General features: G+C 47.9%; 1 protein-coding gene across 2 annotated transcripts in view; it reads right to left on the reverse strand.

The window, feature by feature from the left end:
- Positions 1 to 4931, reverse strand: part of USP44 (ubiquitin specific peptidase 44) — a 34053-nt gene extending 29122 nt beyond the window's left edge. For both annotated transcript variants that reach the window (XM_066591553.1, XM_066591552.1), the window contains exons 1-2: positions 4836 to 4931; positions 289 to 1774 (exon numbers count right to left, since the gene is read on the reverse strand). In XM_066591553.1, coding sequence (XP_066447650.1) covers positions 289 to 1704 — 1416 coding nt within the window. In that variant the 5' untranslated portion in view covers positions 1705 to 1774; positions 4836 to 4931. The remainder of the gene's footprint in view (positions 1 to 288; positions 1775 to 4835) is intronic.
- Positions 4932 to 21533: the final 16602 nt, after the last annotated feature.

A 21533-nucleotide genomic window follows, 5' to 3' on the forward strand; every position in this document is an offset into this window, starting at 1 on the left:
GATACACCGTACCGGAGATTTTCGGTTTCCTACTGAGTGAAAGCAAGCAGAGATCTTGAGAATGGTGAGGAATTACTACACAACATATGAGAAGAATCTCTGACTTTTCATTACACGATCACGAAGCTTTATTTGCCAAGAACAAAATACTCTATGTTCTCAAAAAGCCCATGCACTAAGACGATGCATGTGGCACTATGGAGAGACAAGACGCAACATCTCAACTACTGTCCACAGTAAGCCGAGTTCACCTCATGTTGCTAATTAGGTCACTGCTAATTAACATACCTGACTGAGAAGCTGGCCATGAAAAATGTTGTTGACCACGTTCAGGACTTGTTTAATGAGTTTCCTCTGAGAGCAGGGAACCAGGGTTGGGTATCTGGTCCCAGTTGTCTCCAGTTCTTGTTGTACTTTGTCCAAAAGTTCACATAGGAATTCCTGAGCATCTTGCTGTGCATATCCACGAAAGGCCGGTATCAGCCTCCAGACTGAATGCAGCATGGCAAAGGGGGAGACCAATGCCCACTTACCCGACCACATGACTTGGAAGAGAGTATGCAACTCGTGACAAAGAGAAATGTGCGTTGAGCTAGGTTTAGGCTGAATGAGTTCCATATTTCGGCTCTTGGATGCCCCGCCACTAAGGCCAGACGAAGAGCTTTGGCGCTTTACCAAATGCCTCTCCACTTTTGTGTGCTTTTTTGCTATTCTAGTCAAGTCTGCAGTAGGAGGGATTTGGCTGGAGGATCGTGTTTTCCCATTGGCTGCTGCTGCCAATAAGTCCTGAGTTTGAGTGAGATCAAGTTGTAAGAAACATTCCCGAAACACATGCAAGTGACTCAAGATCTGAAGAATAGAGTTCATGTAGCAAGTGTTCCCGAGGTTCCTCAGTCCTGTCACCCCGGGGGTCACAGTGGGTTTCCTTTTTATTGGAGAATCACCGACATCATTAGAGGTAGGTTGTGATGTTTTTTGTTTTGTGGCAGGTACAGTTTTTTGGTACGTTTTCTGCATTGTTGGTGGCACCATCTTAGGAGGTGTTTGCATTTGCTGTTGCAAGCGAGAACTCTTTCTTGGGGGGGTACTTTCCATCTCTTCTTTTAATTTGTGCTTTTGCAGTTGGCGCCTTTTCTTGGCTTCATCCCGCTTTCTTTCAGCTTCTTCCTTGAGGCGTTCTTCTTCTAACTTATGTTTACCTTTTGGCGTCAAAGCCAACCACGATCGAAACACTTTCCCTAGGAGAGCGTGTCTTCGATGCCAAAGAGCTGTAAACGTGAGGTCTTCGGTTTGAAGAAGTGCTTTAGCACATTGATGAGAACTATACGAGTCTTCCACAGCTACCATTGACCGCAATGTCCGACCGCTACGTGTTGTGCAGTCATAGTTTTGACTTTTGATTGCGCTCAGTGTGCTCCGTAAGAGTTTAAGGTCACCAGTGGCATTGTCATTGAGAACATAATCATCACAAAGGTAACAGAATACGTAAAGTTCATTCACCTCCAGTGCCATAGGATGCTTGCTTTCCTGAAAGTGTCGCAGTGCATGCTCCTCGATGTATCGGCCACATGCCACATGGGCACAGCTCAGGCAGGCCCACACGGACTCTGTAGTGTTACAATCCACGCAATGCCATTTTTGAGGGTTCAATATTGAATGGTCTTGAGCAAGCCGTAGCCGGCCCACGTGCCTACATTTATCCATCTTGACTTTTCAGATTTAAGGGTCAGCTGCGTTGCAAGCGTTCTGTGGCTTTCTGTGTGTACATTCTGGCCTACAAGTCAACAATGACATGTTATATTGGTGCAGACATATAATAAAGGCAATACAGCACTACAGATCAACTATTAAAGAAAAAAATAACAGCCGGGCTTGGCAAAAAAAAAAAAAAAAAACTATACTGCCCTCTCTACAGATCCCCAGGACACAGCTGAGCCCTGGCATCAGCTCCCGATACGGATGTTTGGCGGAAATCAGGTGACCACTACGGCCAATCAGAGGCCGCAGCATTATCATCCTAGACTTTACAGCAATGCTTTGGCCAGGTTTCTCAGCCTGATATCGCACTTACCTGAGTGAATGTAGCCTAATGCTGACTTCACACGGGCGAGAAAATCATGCGCGATTTGTGCATTGCGAGACGCACAAATCTCGCACGAATACGAACTCTATTCTTTTGAATGGGGTCATACACATGAGCAATGTTTTCCCGTGATGCGATGCAGGAAACAAATCGTGGCACGTCCTACCTCATCGTCCATTGTATTTAATGTGGCTGGCGGCAGCATCGCACCACATGCTAGGCGCACGCGAGTGCGATGCTTCCCATGGGAATCACTACGCGATCCTCCACCGCAGCTGACAGCCATGGTGGAGGATCGCTGCCTGCCCAAAGTGATGCGAGATGTTTGAGACAAAAAACGTCTCGCATCTGCGGGGAAATTGCATGTTGGCGTGCGCGCCATCGGGCTGAGATTCACGGCCCAATATTGCACTTACCCGTCTGAAGCTAACCTAAGGCTGTATTTACGTGAGTTTTGCGTGCCGCGAGACGGAGAGAACACGCACGTGACTAGAGCCCAAGTGTTTTAAGTGCAAGAAAAATTGCAGGATGTCCTATGTTTGGGCAGTTCCACAGAGGAAAAAAAATGCCCATTAATGTCTATCAGAGCCAAGTGTGATTTTTATTTTTCCATTTTAACAATTGCAACAATGTGTAAAACGCAGATACATCTGTTGTGTTTTTAGCGTGAAGTGCATCGCACACGCTTGAAGGTCAGCTCTAAACGAGCACAATATAGATCGGATTTTCTCGGACCTACATCGCACTCACCGTGTAAATACAGCCTGACGATGTATTTTTAGACAATACAACAGCGCAGTCGCCGATACTCCGAATACCACAGACCTAGACAATCGCGTTACGTAACCCGAGCCCTAATCAGTACGGGCGACCCGTGGGAGTCCAGAAACAGTATGGAGACCGAAGATGCCGTTCGCGTCGTCCTGGCAGCCGGACCGTGGAGAACACAGATTTCTTCCATTGCATACAACAGAATGATGAGGAGAATTAAAATTCCTATTTCATGCCGTCAGTGAAGACGTCGATCGTATTTACCTTGGGCGCCATTTCACACGCCAATGTAAGTAAAGTTGGCCAAAAGTTGCGCCAAGTGGCCAAAGCCCTCCGATACATTGGCTGCATCTTTTGGGCGGTTGCTACACTTCAGTTATAAGTTACATGTGTTGTACATAAGTGTGACCCCCTCCCCCCTAACTCTGCCCAGCTGGGGGGCTGTCCCCGGATAGATGGGGCGCAGCATGTAGAGGATGTCCCTGAGGAGGGGGTTATTTACCTCCGTCACCACACATGGAACCCCCTAACGCTGCCCCGCTGGGGGGGCTGTCCCCAGATAGATGGGGCGCAGTGTGTAGAGGATGCCCCCAAGGAGGGGGTTATCTACCTCCATCACCACACATGGGATCCCCTTACGCTGTCCCTGGATGAATAGGGCGCAGTGTGTAGAGGATGCCCCCAAGGAGGGGGTTATCTACCTCCGTCACCACACATGGGACCCCCTAACGCTGCCCCGCTGGGGGGCTGTCCCCAGATAGATGGGGCTCAGCGTGTATAGCATGTCCCCGAGGAGGGGGTTAGTTACCTCCATCACCACACATGGGACCGCTTAATGCTGCCCGGCTGGCGAGCTGTCCCCAGATAGATGGGGTGCAGCGTGTAGAGGATGTCCCCGAGGAGGGGGGTATTTACCTCCATCTCCACACTTGGGATCACCTAATGCTGCCCCGCTGGGAGGCTGTCCCCAGATAGATGGGGTGCAGCGTGTAGAGGATGTCCCCGAGGAGGGGGTTATTTACCTCCATCTCCACACTTGGGATCCCCTAATGCTGCCCCGCTGGGAGGCTGTCCCCAGATAGATGGGGCGCAGCATGTATAGGATGTCCCCAAGTGGGGGGTATTTACATCCATCTCCACACAAGGGACTCCCCAACGCTGCCCCGCTGGAGGGCTGTCCCCAGATAGATGGGGCGCAGCATGTAGAGGATGTCCCCGAGGAGGGGGGTATTTACCTCCATCTCCACACAGGGGACCCCCTAACGCTGCCCCGCTGGAGGGCTGTCCCCAGATAGATGGGGCGCAGCATGTAGAGGATGTCCCCGAGGAGGGGGGTATTTACCTCAATCTCCACACAGGAGACCCCCTAACGCTGCCCCGCTGGAGGGCTGTTCCCAGATAGATGGGGCACAGCGTGTATAGGATGTCCCCAAGTGGGGGGTATTTACCTCCATCTCCACACAGGGGACCCCCTAACGCTGCCCCGCTGGAGGGCTGTTCCCAGATAGATGGGGCGCAGCGTGTATAGGATGTCCCCAAGTGGGGGGTATTTACCTCCATCTCCACACTTGGGACCCCCTAACGCTGCCCCGCTGGAGGGCTGTCCCCAGATAGATGGGGCCCAGCGTGTATAGGATGTCCCCAAGTGGGAGGTATTTACCTCCTTCACCACACAGGGGACCCCCGTAGAGTTGTGGACGTATCCTGTAGCAATCAGTGCCATCAAGACAAACAATGCCCCCTACAGCCCCACTGTGGAGCGGAGATCACCATCACAGGTCACCAGAGCACAGCAGTCCGGGCAAGGACAAGGTATGATGGGGACAGTACATCCGGGACAGCCTGGTGACAATGGCTGGCCGGTAACTTCACTCCCCGGGTCTGTCCGTGTGACCCCGCAGCGGCTCCCCCCGGGCACCGGGTGACATGTGCCCGCCGCCATCCGCCCCATTGTCCGGCCCGCACACATATAAGCACTCACCGCGCGGACGTGTCGCAGCTCCCCGGGGAGGGACCACAATAACAACAACGTGCGGCGCACACTCCGCCGCTCTCGGGGACGAGGAGGATGACGTCTGGGGACGGAGGAGGGGAGCGCTGCCGCCTGGGGACGGGGCATGAGGCCGAGCAACAACACACCGCAGCGCTGATTGGTGCGGCGGACAGAAAGGGCGGGCTACCTCACACGGCGCCATGTTCTGTGAGGGCAGCGTGCGGCGCTGAGGGGAAGCTGCCGTTACCGGGCAGCGCTGGCGGCATACGATGGGGGGGCCGCAGCCCTATCACCTTCATGAAGGGCTTCTGCTGCTGTCCCCGGGAGGAGGCGGCATCATCTTCAGCAGCCATGACGACCTGTCAGCCCTGAGCTAGTCACACAAGGGAGGACTGACGCCACAGCTAGTAGATGGAGGCTGTTGGGACATAATGCTTCACGGCCCTTCAAGGGGTGTCCAGGGTTAGAAAAACATGGCTGCTTTCCTCCACACACAGCGCCACCCTTGTCTTAAGATTGTGTCTGGTATTGAAGCTCAGCTGCCACTCACTTCATGCCACACACAAGCCCTGGACAAGGGAGGCGCTGTGTCTGGAAGAAGGCAGCCATGTTTCTTCTTAGCCGGACAACCCCTCTCAGTCACATTGCTGCGGCTCTAAAGTGAGCCAGGGTCAGTGCTAGGGGCCTAAATGTCCGGGGGTCCCAAGACATGTGACATCAGCGTCGCCATGTCTATATGACGGCTATTGTAGTACAGCGGCTCCGCTCACCCCCCATAGTAGTTCCAACCACTAAATATTGAATCCTCTGTGCAGCACAGTAAGGGCCGAGATTTGTGGCCTCCTGCAGTAATATCCACTTTGGGCTCCTGAGAAGGTAATAGGGGCCCCCTGCACCCTCATAAAGTAATAGTCTGAGTGTGCTTCCCCCCCAATTGATAGTGGCTCATCTATGCATTTCCCCCAACTAATAGTGGTCCCTCTGCCACCTCTCTTGTCATGGTCACCCCAAGAGGCGTAAAACTGCTCCCTCTGCCCCATTGTAGCTTGGCACATTTAATCTTTGCTGATCATGGCATTGATGCACCACATACACATCAGTAGGCCCATCCTTATACAGCCAATATGAATGACTTAACGAGTGAACGATGTACGAGGGGCTGCTGATAAGTCTTTGGTCTTACCCAGAAAGAAACGAGATAGGAAGATGAAACTTTACATTTATTCCACATACTCTCCACTGATGCCAACACACTTCTTACATCGGTATTCCAAGTTCTGTAAGCCTTGCAAAAAGAAGGATTTCAGTTGTGCCTTAAACCGGTCATCCGTAGCAGCCATAGCATCAGAAATGGTGTGAAATTTGGTACCTTTGAGGTGTTTCTTCAGGTTTAGAAACAGATGATAGTCGGAGGGAGCTAGATCTGGTGAATAAGGTTGGTGGTCAACCAGCTAGAAGCCTAGCTCCACCAGTTTTGCCGTGGTCGCTTGTGCAGTGTGAGCGGAGGCGTTGTCTGGCAGGAACAAGATTCCTTTGGACAGCTTGCCGTGCCTTTTGGCCTTCAGAGCTGCCTTCAATTGGTCCAAAAGTTCAATGTAATACCTTGCATTGATGGTGGAACCATTTTGAAGGTAGTCCACTAGCAGCACGCCCTCCTTATCCCATAAAACAGACGCCATCACCTTAGTGGCTGATTTGGGCGAGGAGAACCACTGTGCCTCCACTCTTTTGACTGCTCCTTGGTTTCAGGGTCATACAAATAATTCCAGGTCTCATCCATAGTGACCAGTCGATCCAGGAAGTTCTTATCAGTTCATGGATAATGACACAAACACGTTCACGAGAAATCCCCATAATGTCTGCTATTCCTTTAGCTGAAATTCGCCGATTCTCCAGTATGAGGTTGTGCACAGCATTGACAATCTCCGGAACAACAACCTCTCGTCGTCCAGGACGTTCCTCATCATTGGTGCTGAAGTGACCCGTTTTAAATTTGGCAACCCAGTTCTTAACTGTAGAATATGAAGGGCATTGATCCCTCAATGTCTGCGGCATATCACCATGAATATCCTTCACGGACTTTCCTTGCAGAAACAAGAATTTTATCACTCCTCTGCTCTCATTTGCTGTGAATATCGCCTTAGACTCCGCCATTTTGTTTTCCCGCGTGCCGAGATCACTGTTGCCATAAGCTACAAACACAAAATTTTGAAAACCTATATTAGACACATAAGGCTTTTGTGTGATGTAACAGTTGTTACCATTGAAAGAAAAAAGAACACAAAGCAAAAGACTTATCAGCAGCCCCTCGTATAAAGAGGCTGAACGAGCGAACTCTGACATCGTTCATTCATTCGCATGATAAATCATTCCATCTAAAAGGGCCCTAAGACCACGCAGGATATCAGGCCTCATCTACTTTCTGCCAGACCATGATTCTATGTGAGTCAATACTGGTTTTACTGGTAGGAAAATGAGTTGATGCCACATTTTGTTACAAACAAAAGGGCAAACTCTTGGGTGGTAATACTGAGGTATACAATACACACTGGGGGGCGGCAGCAACACTGGGCACACTTGGGCTGCACATTCGCAATTCAGGTAGTCCTCTCAGCAAACTGGCACAGTGCATTTCCTACCCTCCAGACACTATACTTATGGTAGGTTCTCAGATGATTCCCCTAAAAAAAATCTGCACCGTAGTTTCTTCTCATTGAAAGTAATGGGGTGCAGATTCTACAGCAGATCGGTGGTAAAATTCTGCCTTTTGATCATACCCCTACACTGCAGTCCAGTAAATCATGATCCCTCACATGATCATACAGTTATTAGGTTGCCCTCAACAGTCTTATTTCTATACGAAATAAGTGTAATTTTGATAACCTCTCTGGGTATTGTAGTCCGCTTTCCATTTATTACTTTAGTTGCCCGCTTTGTACCCGCTCAAGCTCTGATATGTCCTTAAGCACCGGTGCCCAAAACTCTACACAGTAGAGCAGATTTTGAAACCTATTGAAAATGGGCCAGGTTCTAGCACAAGTTTCCTCAGAAAACTGTCTTGCATGCTTTTCACCACATTTATGTGTTTTCAACATTTGTTTGGTAAGTCCAGAAAGGGGGCATAGCTTTACGTGAATTGGACGTATATCCAGATCTGCTTTCTCTACCACTCTAGGACTGACGGCCCCAGTCTTTTGAGATGACCAATACCTGTGATGGATCTCTGAGTCTGTTGAACTGTTGGGCTCTTCAACGATATGGGTGTGATGGCTCCTTCAAGAGATCTCTCAGTTTGATCTTTCCCCCTTTTTTGTCTGGCGCTGTTAGGCTGCCTGTCCACGGGCGTAGCGATATCCAGCAGCGGATCTCCGCCGTGGCAGCCGCCGCAGAGGAGAGCTGACGGTTCTCCACGCTGAGCCAATCTGATAGATAGTCTCATCGCGGGTGATCGCAGCATGCTGCGATTTAAATCCCGTGAGCAGAGAATCACTATAATTCTCCGCTCATGGACAGCGGGGCTGCGCTTTCCATAGTAGTCTATGGAAAGTGTTCACTGCTTTTCCTGTGGCCGGATTATCGCCGCTGGAGACACAGTGAAGAATTGCCCGTGGACAGGAGGTCTTAGTTTTAAACAATTTGAAACATTTATGTGAACTACTTTATGTTCTCATTAGTAAGTACAGCTTTTAAAGTCCATGAGTATAATTAAATTGAGTTGCTTATCAATGATACTGTAACCAGCACTAATCTGGCCTGGCTTACCATGTTTTACATACGATGACTGTTAGTCTCATGATGTTAAGGCTGCCTGTCCACGGGCGTTGCTATGGAAAGGGCAGCCCCCCTGTCCACGAATGGAGAATCATAGCGATTCTCCGCTCGCGGGCAGCAAATTGGAGCAGGCTGAGAATTGCCGCGATTTTCCGATAGGCTGTCAGATAGGCTTACCGCGGAGATCTGTCTGCTGGCTCCCTGGCGGCGAAGATCCACCGCGGGATACCGCAACACCTGCGGACAGGCAGCCAAAGGAACGATTCTAGTCATCCTATCCTGGGTTTTAAGATCGCACTGTGTTTACTTTACATTATACCTATTCCTACTGTTATTGAATTGCAGGTTGTTTACTGTCTATTCACCTTTTAGGTCATTGGAGTACTCCATATTTCAGGTAGATCTAGTGGATATTCTATATCCTTCTAATCATTTAGGGTTTATATACAGTTAGGGCCAGAAATATTTGGACAGTGACACAAGTTTTGTTATTTTAGCTGTTTACAAAAACATGTTCAGAAATACAATTATATATATAATATGGGCTGAAAGTGCACACTCCCAGCTGCAATATGAGAGTTTCCACATCCAAATCGGAGAAAGGGTTTAGGAATCATAGCTCTGTAATGCATAGCCTCCTCTTTTTCAAGGGACCAAAAGTAATTGGAAAATGGACTCTAAGGGCTGCAATTAACTCAGAAGGCGTCTCCCTCGTTAACCTGTAATCAATTAAGTAGTTAAAAGGTCTGGGGTTGATTCCAGGTGTGTGGTTTTGGATTTGGAAGCTGTTGCTGTGACCAGACAACATGCGGTCAAAGGAACTCTCAATTGAGGTGAAGCAGAACATCCTGAGGCTGAAAAAAAAGAAAAAAATCCATCAGAGAGATAGCAGACATGCTTGGAGTAGCAAAATCAACAGTCGGGTACATTCTGAGAAAAAAGGAATTCACTGGTGAGCTTGGGAACTCAAAAAGGCCTGGGCGTCCACGGAAGACAACGGTGGTGGATGATCGCCGCATACTTTCTTTGGTGAAGAAGAACCCGTTCACAACATCAACTGAAGTCCAGAACACTCTCAGGGAAGTAGGTGTATCTGTCTCTAAGTCAACAGTAAAGAGAAGACTCCATGAAAGTAAATACAAAGGGTTCACATCTAGATGCAAACCATTCATCAATTCCAAAAATAGACAGGCCAGAGTTAAATTTGCCGAAAAACACCTCAAGAAGCCAGTCCAGTTCTGGAAAAGTATTCTATGGACAGATGAGACAAAGATCAACCTGTACCAGAATGATGGGAAGAAAAAAGTTTGGAGAAGAAAGGGAACGGCACATGATCCAAGGCACACCACATCCTCTGCAAAACATGGTGGAGGCAACGTGATGGCATGGGCATGCATGGCTTTCAATGGCACTGGGTCACTTGTGTTTATTGATGACATAACAGCAGACAAGAGTAGCCGGATGAATTCTGAAGTGTACCGGGATATACTTTCAGCCCAGATTCAGCCAAATGCTGCAAAGTTGATCGGACGGCACTTCACAGTACAGATGGGCAATGACCCCGAGCATACAGCCAAAGCTACCCAGGAGTTCATGAGTGCAAAAAAGTGGAACATTCTGCAATGGCCAAGTCAATCACCAGATCTTAACCCAATTGAGCATGCATTTCACTTGCTCAAATCCAGACTTCAGACGGAAAGACCCACAAACAAGCAAGACCTGAAGGCTGCGGCTGTAAAGGCCTGGCAAAGCATTAAGAAGGAGGAAACCCAGCGTTTGGTGATGTCCATGGGTTCCAGACTTAAGGCAGTGATTGCCTCCAAAGGATTCGCAACAAAATATTGAAAAAAAAATATTTTGTTTGGGTTATGTTTATTTGTCCAATTACTTTTGAGCTCCTAAAATGTGGAGTGTTTGTAAAGAAATGTGTACAATTCCTACATTTTCTATCAGATATTTTTGTTCAACCCTTTAAATTAAACGTTACAATCTGCACTTAAATTCTGTTGTAGAGGCTTCATTTCAAATCCAATGCGGTGGCATGCAGAGCCCAACTCGCAAAAATTGTGTTACTGTCCAAATATTTCTGGCCCTAACTGTAGCTCCTACTACTTTCCTTTAATGGTACTTATTATCTCCCATAATGTTCCATGATTTAAATCTTCCCGGAAAAGGAAGCAGGCACGTTTCTTATTTGAAACACTGCCCGGATATCATATGTCTTTAGGAAACCCATTGATCTCAATCATAAGCCCCCCGTTATTTTCACCCACAATACTCCAGGTTTTATGTAGCTTCTGCTTCTAAAAAACATAGGGGTGTTGACTCCTTCACAACTCCCTACCTCTTCACATAGATCAAGTAGATACTGATGGAGCGGACAGGTTCTGTATATTATCTGGAAAATTGTATGATCAGCAGATGGCAATTATTAATGAATATGCTCCCTCATAAAATCCTTTACTTTACTCCTACTTATTAGTATTAAACTCCTACAATTCCCCTCAGCAAAATTAATCTGAACAGGTGACTTTTGTTTCTCTCTAATATTAGAGAGATCAGTGACAAAACCTGACAGATTCACTAAAACACAAAGAGAAGAATGGTCTGATATCTAAGAAAAAGACACTTGAAAATAGTGTGCTGTGCTGTCAGCTTGCTCACTTCATATATCTCACGATCCACTGCTTGCTCAAGCGGTTTCACCTGCCCCCGGTCCTGGGCTTAAACAGCAGAGAATTCCATGCAGGAAAAAGTGTCATCCACGCTTGTTTGCAGAATAAAATATATAATCTTCCTTTATTTAGACATATTTAAAATTGCCAGGTATACACATCTCTGGACCAGACGCATATCGGCTGCACAGAGCCTTCGTCAGTGGTATAAAACACTAAAACACAAAGAGAAGAATGGTCTGATATCTACCCTTTCTTTAGCTGACTGTTGGGGAGAACTCCACGATATTGAAAAGGGTTTTACATATTCCTCTCCAATTTTCTGTACATATTCATGACTAGATTATATCTTAGTCTTCTCTTTGTTTCCATATTTGGCAGACCTCTGCCTCATTCTTGGTCTGATCCCAACATTGCGCCTATTCTATGGTCTTCTATCCCTCCTCGTAGGTTTAGACGGAGACTAAATAAATCTTTACTACTACGGGACTTTTTGCTCCTCCTCCAAATTTAACAACCACTCTTTGAATTCTTTGACAATACCACTTCTGATTCTACTGCTATGTGGATCTGGCTCTCACACAAAGCATACATTAGAGGGCAGTTAATTAAATTAATCTCGCATAAGAAACAAGAAAAAAATCAAGGCCTTTCAGCCTTCATCTTTAGAAAGATGACTCTTCCTTTTAGAAGGCCTTCACCAGCCACGCACCTCGTTGGCTACAAACAAAGAAATTAAAGACACCAAACTGCAAATTATTGCCATTTTATCCCAGCAGGAGTAGTGGGCTTTTCAGTGGACTGGGGCTACTTACTTCAAATTTGCTAATATGCCAGATAGTCTCTTAGCATCCAAGGTCCGAGATAGAGAACGGGTCAATATGGTCCTTAAATTTAATACTCCACAAGGAACCACAACATCCAGTCCACATCTGATATACAAAACGTTTTTTTTTTCAACTATTATAATGTTCTGTATAAAGCCCGTGATTGTAATGTCTTAATTCTGGGACCTACATTTCTAAACAATACCCATTCCCACTCTATCTTACTCTCAAAGAGATTCTTTGAATGCAGATATTTCTTCCGAAGAAATCCCTCATGCCATAAAAGTTCTTAAACTTGGAAAAGTCCCAGGCCCTTATGGGTTTACAGCTCTGTACTATAAAAAAATTCAAAGATATGTTTTAATCCCTCATGAGGGGCAAGACTCCACCTCTGGAAGCTCTAGATTCCCATTTTACAGTCATTCCAAAAGATAATAAAGATCATCAATATCTTAAACTCTATAGACTGATCTCCCTATTAAATACTGATTACAAAATATTTACATCTATCTTAGCTATTCGATTGAACCGTTTCCTCCCATCCCTAATTCATAGGGATCAAGTAGGATTTATTCCTTCTAGACAAGCCCCCAATAATATCCGCAAAGTTTTAAGTATTATTGATTATGTTACCAAGATGAAGGCTCCTATGACTCTTTTAACCCGAGATATAGGGAAGGCCTTTGATACCTTGTCTTGTAAATACTTATTTTATATTTTGCATTATATTGGAATCAGATGGCCTTTTCTCTTGGGCTTGCTGTCGCTATATTCTTCGTCTTCCACTTTGCTCAAAATTCCTTGTAATGTGGCCACCCCCATACTAATGGGACAAGGTAGCAGACAGGGTTGCCCCTTGTCCCCTGCACTATTTGCACTGGACATCCAGCCTCTTGCGTCTGCTTTTAGATCGAATCTTAATATGAAGGAGGTTCAGCTTGGCAACACTGAATATAAAGTAAGCCTTTTTGCTGATGATCTACTATTGACTCTCTTCTTTACAGAACCTGATATCAGTGCTGGATACTTGGGCTACCCTCTCTGGCCTTAAAGTAAACTTTCATAAGTCTGAGCTAACATTTATTATTTCACCAACCTTCTTAGTAAAATTAATTAACTTCAACTTCAATTTCCAACATAAGCCACACTACATATCATATTTAGGTGTGAACTTTACTTCTTTACGCTCTCTATATAAGTGGAATTTTCCCCCTTCAATTAAGAAATTATCAGAATTATCAAAATTATCCTGGATAGGTAGGATTAACGCTATAAAGTTCTTAACATTATCATGCTTGTTATATATTTTTAGGTGCCTCCCTATACCAGTTTCTATATCTGCTCTAGAAAGCTTTAAAAAGCACCATTTTATGTTTAATTTGGGCACACAAATGACCTAGAATTAAAAATACTGTTATGTACTATAATACCAAACTGGAAGGCCTTTCTGTACCTAACTTAATTAAATGCACAGCAAAATGGAGAAAGTCCAGCGATGGGTTAAAAGTTTTCAGGCTTTATTAAAGGAATAAGACAGACAGACATGGAGGAACAAAAGGACATATGCTGAAAGCTCCATTTTCCTGTGCATCACTTCTGGTTTCCAGCCAGTCCTTGTGTGGGAGTGACTGCAGAGGATCTGGTTTGCATAACTTAATTAAATATTATAAATTGGGGAGGTGGCCTAGCTATGGATGCATAAGGATGCACATTGTCTGAGCTCCTACACTAGTCTCCGGAACCGAATACCTTTAACACCCCAGTTTAAAGAATGGGTAACCAAAAGAAATGAGTGGGCAAAAGAAAACTCCTGGGACCCTGGATCCGGTGGCAATAGCCGCCAATTTATGAGAGAAGTTGAGGAGGGTGTCACTACACGGCATAACGAGGCCATGGCATGGAACATGGAGTGCAATCCATTGAATCCGAGATCCAAAACTCCAGCAACAAGGTTGTTGCTGTCCAGGCAACCCTGGACGCCCACTCAATCCAACTCTTACTACCTCTGGGATATGTTGGATGGTGCTAAGAACAGGGGATGGCGCAATAACCTTTGAGTAAGAGGGCTGCCAGAGATGATAGAGCTCAGGGATTTGCCAAAACACTACATGTCTTTTTAGAGTCCCTCTAGATACACCTTCAGAGTTGGACGTAGTTCACAGGGCCCTGAGCTCCAAATCGACAGATCCTAACTATTCCTGAGATTAAGTCTGCAGAGTACATCACTATCTAAAGAAAGAGGCCATTTCCCGAAAGCTTAGAGATGAGGGGACAGTGTTGTTCAGAGGCAGTCCTGTACAAGTCCTGCTGGATCTATCTTGTTTTCTCATCCGTATCATTGGGGGACATAGCAAGACCTTGGGTATAGCTTCTTCCACTAGAAGGCGACACTAAGCATAAAAGTGTTAACTCCTCCCACTAGCTATACCCCTCCTGCAGGCATAAGCTAGCTCAGTTTTTAGCTAAGTGTCTGCAGGAGGCAGACATGTTTAGAGTAGGTCTTCAAGGAAGACGTCGTTTATGGGAATACAGGGAGGCAGGGCTTTTCCCTGTACTCCCAGGGAAGGGTGAACAGTACAGTGTCTCCACCATGCTGATTACACCCAACCCAAAGAAGACAAGGTGGCTCGATCATGCCTGCGCGCAATAGATCGCTGCCCGCCAGCCATATTGTTCCCCACCTGGAGCAACTCCCATCCTCCGCGATGGTGAGTGCGGTGGGGAACACTGCTGGAAACGGGCGCCGTGACGGAAGGTCGACACAACTGGGGACTGATCTCCGTAGGATCTTCTGGAAGAGTGGTGAGTATACAGGAGGTAAGTATAATCCACTGTCCCCTCTCCTCACCCCACTCTCCTTTCCCCTTGACTGAAGCACGCTGCTGTCAGGGGAGAAAGCCTTCCCCCTCCCTCAGATTCTATGGCCGGACTGTTCTAGTGGCGGCTCTTCCTCATGGGCACAGCTGCCCTTGGGGTTGCCTTTGCTGCGGGGATCGCACTGGAGGTGGCAGTGCGGTTAGCGCTTCACTGCCAGTGCCGTCACTCTAGGTCCCGGTTTTACGGGCCTACCATGCCGCTGGAGTTTGTGGCCACTTGGCAAGTTAGGCAGCTCCTGAGGGAAGGGATCGCCGTGGACATAGCGGCCAGAGGCAGCGCCGCGGCTAAAAATTGAGTCCTCGGGTTTTCAGGTCTGCTAGGCCCGCTCTCATCTCCAGCCAGTGTGGCGCTGTAGGGGACCTCACAGCGGCTGTGAGCATAGGTGGCAGTAGCCCCGTCCCTGGGGCTTTGCCGGATGCGCTGCTGAAAATGTAGCCCCCGGCTTTTAAGGTCCGCTCTCTCTCCAGCCAGTTGTGGCGCCTAGGAGGACCCCGCAGTTGTGGGCATAGGTGGCAGCTGCGACACTGTCCGCAGGGCCGCGCCGGATGCCCCCCTTGCATGCTGGAGGTGGGAGCCGATTTCTATAAATTGAGGTCCCGGTTTGAGCCTACTGCCGGCCAAGCCCATGAGGGGGTTGGTCTAGAGGAGCACGGGAACTCTGGGAGAGGTGGGCCTTTTGCAAATCAGGGCCATCCATCTCTCTTCCCATATGCTGGTGCTGCATGGGGCCAGGCTCTCTCCCCCAACCCCCCCACTCATCTGTTATTCCTCTCTGCTCCTGTGAAATGTCTGTGAACAGAGATGACGCTGCTGCTGCTATAGGAAAATCCCTGATATGATCCAGAAGCTCCAGTTGTGATCCCTGCCCCTCCCTCCTGGGATTGGGTAGGCCCAACCTGAGGCACCTTCCCCTAGGCTGTACCTTTCCTGCAGCCCCTCATACCAATACTATCCAGTAACTCTGTGCGCAGTATTGTGCCAACATTATGTCTGACCCCAGACTGGGAGGTTCTGGACAAGCTACAGCCAGAGCCAAGGTTTACGCCTGTGCTCGCTGTAACGCAATATTTTAATGCGGTCAGTGTGAGCTCTGCTGTGTGGACTGTCTCCCATCTCAGCAGGCTCAAGTTCCCCTGCCGATCCTACCACCCCTGTGGCCGGGACCCTTTTCTTTTGTGTGGTGCTGAAACTAGATGTCGCAAGGCGGTTAGTAACAACGTTTATCTGTTTTTCCTGAAACCCCTGATACCTTCCATAATGGAAGGGGTACTTGCACGTGCTTTGAACTGGGTTGAGCCTTGCCTGTCTGTAGCTTCCCAGTTGCCCCTCCTGCAGTTCCCTGCAGCCAGATGTACCGCAGGGTCTGTGTCCAGGATGACACACGGACAGGGGCTGGCCAGAGCCACATATTATGTGTGCTCTTGCTACAATACGAAATTTACATCCAAACAGAGAATGTCTCATGAACAACAGTGTTCGAACTGGTTTTCAGCAGTACTCCGGGCTGACTGAGACCTGTGGTACCTTTCATATGGAAAGCGTACTGTGCACAGGTATTCAGCAGAGATATTGATTCCCATCTCCGTTCTAGAACCATCCTGTGGTCTCCTGCAGACAGCTTTAGCGCAGTGTCCGAGCCCGACACGACATGCAGACGGGGACAGGCAGAGCCACGTACTAGGTGCGCTCTCGCTGCAATACGAGATTTACATCCAGCCAGAGAATATCACATCTTATGAACAACAGTGTTCGAACTGGTTGTTAGTATGGCTCCGGGCTGACTGAGAACTTTGGGACTTTCCATATGGAAAAAGTACTAGGCACAGGTATTCGGCAGAAACATCGCTCCCCATCTTTGCTCCGCAACCTTCTGCAGTCCCGTGCAGGCAACTTTAGCGCATTTTTCCGAGTTCAGGATAACGTGAACAGAGGCCAGCCAGAGCCACATACTATGTGCGCTCTTGATACAGTGCGAGATTACATCCAGATATAAGATATCTCGTCTAACGAATAACCTTGTTCGAACTGGTGGTCAGCATTACTACGGGATTGCTGTCACATGTGGTATCTTCCATGTGGCAAGAGTACTATGCACAGGAATTCTGTGGACTCATCGCCCCTCATCTCCGGTATGGAACGGGTGAGGCTTACCTAACAGCTACCGCCTCCTTGGTGAGCCATCTGCAGTCCCTTGCAGGCAGCTTGGCGCAATCTCCAATTACAGGAGGGGCGCAGGCTGGGGTCGTCCAGAACTGCATAATACTGTCGGCTGTCACCAGTACGAGATTGACGTCCATCACATATTGTTTCTTCAGACGAACAGCCTTGTTCTGTCTACGTATAGTGGTAGGTCTGGGTTTCCTTCCTCTGGTAGGGAGCCTGGGACGCTGAGTCACTATGAGTCCGTTCCCTCTCTAGGCAGTTTCGCAACCAAAGCATCATGTACTGCTTTAAAGAAGAACAGGACAGCTAGTTCCATCAGCCATGTGGCCGTGGGTCACTCATGGCGTCTGTGATGCAGGAGTGTGATCTGTTGGGATGGAATCCCATGCGGAACCAAATTTGGTTGCATAATGGGCCATGAATTCTCTATTGTGGATGGCCGGACTGTTGCCATAAGGAGTACTCTGTAATTAAGAGTCGGCCTCACTACACTCCTTGAGCATTTTCCACGGATTCTTCCTACGCAGGTACAATATGTAGGGTTCTGGTCCGACTTTGGAGTCTGTCCAACAACTGCTTTGGAATGGCAAGCATACTCTGGTGTCTCATTTGACGTAAGTCAATTCGCTCTATGGCTGACTCACCTTCCCTTGCATCAGCAGAAGATTTGCTAGGGTTCCTAAGCAGCTTTGCTTTGACCAGGTCATTTTTATTCCTCGCAAGACGAATCGTGTGGGAAGTTTCTGGAGTTACTGGCCCTGGGGTTACCATCTCTGGACACAGATGCTATTTGTCATGGTCCTCTCATTTGGCACAGCCCCTCTACAACCAGTGTGGCAGGGAGACACCGGTGGTGTGAGTTTTCCGCTCAGCACAGGTATGGTTCAGTTTTTGGACTTCGCCTTATACAGCGCCGTCCGATAACCAGAGCATTTCAACCACATGGATCCGAAACCACGCTGCGATCCTCCTGCGCTATTTCCCCCTGCATCGTTGATTGTAGGAGGCTGTGGAACAGTATACGCTTATACTGCTTTCGATTCTTAGCGCTCGCCCCTCCCTGCTCCTGATGTTTCTAAGGGCGGCCAGCAAGTTTCACGTATTGTGCAATATTCAGTAACATCAACTTTTATAGTGCCTGATTAGAGTCATGTGCTTGCTCTGACATCTTGTAAATGGCCAATCCTAGTTGACTACCCAAGGAGTCGCCATTCCTAAGACTGGACTTCTTTGAAAACACATAGGCTTCATGCAGGAGGTGGACGCTGTGGACAGTGTTACAGTTTCAGTGAGCTACTTCTTTCTCGCCGTTCTACAGTAGTACGGCCAGTCCTTTTCACCCTGCATCAGGGCCATGCCGCGCTTCAGGTGTGCGGCCTACGGCCGAACAGCGGTGCCGATGTTCTAGGTACCCCACAATCTGACAGGAGTCAGCTATTTGTACGACTGCCTCAAGATAGTCAACCCAGAGAACCGTGAGCATCTCCCCTCCAGCTTTCCAGCCATGGTCATCGTGTGACCAAACACGATTGGGAACCACAATGAGTCTTTTCTGGCATCTGGAATCGGTCCGCTTCTTTCTTCATGATGGGACTATGGGATATGGATTTCGGTGGAGGCTGACGTTCAACCAGATCGACAGGCCCCAGTGCTCTGAAGGTTTCAGCTCCATTGCCGCTGATGACACCACAGCTCTTTTCTGGATGCCTATTCATACGGAAGGTGTAACAGCCAAATTTGTTGCACGCCCTGAGGTCAGCTTGCCTTGGCTAGCAGTCTACTCTCTGAGCAGGAGGCTCTATCAGGCATACTTTTCTACAGTTGTTTTGTCATCAGTGCAGGGTCGTTATCCACTTGTTGCATATTCCCTCACAGCAAGTGGTCATTGGATTCACTTCAATGAAGACTTCAGTCACCACTTTTATTGATGGCGGCTCGTCTTAGAGACGCGTCGATCATAGATTACCTCAAATTGCATTCTTCAGTCGCACTAACTCTCTGCTGGTCTTCCTGGCAACACAAGTCGTGTGCCTTGTCGGAAGCTCCTGGTAAGCAGCTCTCCCCCGGTGGATGGATGGTACCGTTTCTCGAGACGTTCTGCTTCATCTCTGAGCATGCTGGATGCTGGGCCATCCGTTAACACTAGTCGCAGTTGAAGTGTATATCACCCCCCCCCCCCCCCCCCTTGGGTATTGCTCTGGAATGTCCCAATGTCTTGTTGTGTCCCCCAATGATACAGACGAGAAAACAGGATTTTTGGTATAACTTACCGTAAAATCATTTTCTCGTCACGTTCATTGGGGGACACTGCACCCACCCAGTCTGGTATTAGAACTGTAACATATACCTGTACATAAAAGTAATCTTCTTTCTTCCCAGTTACGATCCTTTAATCGGACTCTCCAGCAACTCCAGTTGATCGATGTCTGGTGTAACTTACACCCACAGGAAAAAAAGTATTCTTATTTCTCTCCTGCCCACCAAACATATAGCCATATTGACGTCATTTTTTTTGAGTCATCATGTCCTCACCTTAAGCCCCAGGGCCTCCATTGGTAACATGCTTTGGTCCGATCGTGCCCCAATTCTTTTCACTCTGAAAATTACCGAGGTTCCTACTAGGGCCTGGACCTGGAGGCTTAATGATAATCGTCAATTGTACAATTTCGTGCTTTCTACTTCAACGCTCTTCAGACTCCACAACCTTTCCAACACAATAGGAAGTCCTAAAATGCGTTATACGGGGGAGTCTTTATTTATACACGGGGCACGGTTTAGGTGAGAAAATTCCCCTAAAATTAACATTTTCATATTTAAAGTCAATGCTCTGGAAACACCACATAATAACTCTGGCTCCCAATCAGCTTTGAACAAGCTCCTTAACACAAGGGGCTTGACAAAGACTTCAGTTAGAAGTCGAAACGTTGCCACTGATGACCGGGGTGAATAAAGTTGGTTTTATTTAATATAGCAGTGTGGACGCTGCCTTCTCTACATATTGAAGCTCCTTAACACAAGAGAAGAGCTACGGAAGATACTAGATCAAAAATACCCTATGTCCCATGATCTGCTTAAACATTATTTTTACGAACGTCTCTTAGCACTCCTTGTACATGTTAGGAGAGGCCACACCTTTATACCTACTATTAATGAGAGGTCTGGGTGGAAAACACACAATCCCATTAAAATAGTAGAGATTTTTTGAGCTTCAACCAGTTGTCCCTCTCCTTCCCCTTTACCCGTCAGTCGTTGATGGCCCATATTACAATAATCCCCAAACCAGGGAAGGACCCCTCAGCATGTGGAAGCTATCACCCCATATCGCTGATCAACATTGACGTTAAACTTTCTCAAATCCTGGCAAATAGATTGGGCTTCCTCCTGCCCGCATTCATTCATAACGATCAAGTCGGTTTTGTACCAGGCAGAGAGCCAAGGACAACACCAATAAAACTTCTTCAGGTTGCAAGAGCTCTTTCCCTGAAACAACTACTTTGCCTACTCTCCCTAAATGGTGAAAAAGCATTCAACCGTGTCCATTGGAGTTTCCTGTGTGCCGCCTTTGAACAGCTTGGTATAGGTCCCAAGTTACTAAGTAAAGTTTTAGCTTTTATATAATAACCATACTGCCCAGGTATGGGTTAATGGCCTCCTGTCTGAACCATTATATATTAAAAATGGGACTCGGCAAGGCTGCACATTATCCCCATTGTTCTAAGCTATAAGTAAGGAATAGCTAGTAGAGATGAGCGAGTATACTCGCTAAAGGCAATTGCTTGAGCGGGCATTGCCTTTAGCAAGTACCTGCCCGCTCGAGACTGAAGGTTCGGGTGCCAGCGGTGGGCAGGGAGCTACGGGGGAGAGCGGGGAGGAACGGAGGGGAGATCTCTCTCTCCCCCCCGCTCCCTCCTGCTGACTGCCGCTACTCACTGCTCCCCCGCACCGGCACCCGAACCTTCTGTCTCGAGCGGGCAGGTACTCGCTAAAGGCAATGCTCGCTCCAAGAGCAGCCCCAGCACTAATGGTGACCCCCCCCCAGAGTGGCTTTAGTGGTTATAGTGACCCCGCACTGTGGCCCCAGTAGTAATAGTGACATCCCACAGTAGCCAATAGTTATAGTGACATCCCACAGTGGCCCCCAGTTGTAATAGCGACATCCCACAGTGGCCCCTGTAGTAATAGTGCCCCCCCCCTCTGAGACCCAAATTCCCCCCCCCCCCCCCCCCCACACACACACACACACCTCCTCTGCTTGGCGCTGTTGCTGCCACTGATCCCAGGAGCACACTGTGACGTACTGCCGGACACCACCTTCCCTCTCTGCTCTCGCGGAACCAAGTATGAGACATCAGAGGAAGGGGGAGGAGGATCCC

Source organism: Eleutherodactylus coqui, chromosome 2 (assembly GCF_035609145.1).
Source record: "Eleutherodactylus coqui strain aEleCoq1 chromosome 2, aEleCoq1.hap1, whole genome shotgun sequence".
NCBI lineage: Eukaryota > Metazoa > Chordata > Amphibia > Anura > Eleutherodactylidae > Eleutherodactylus > Eleutherodactylus coqui.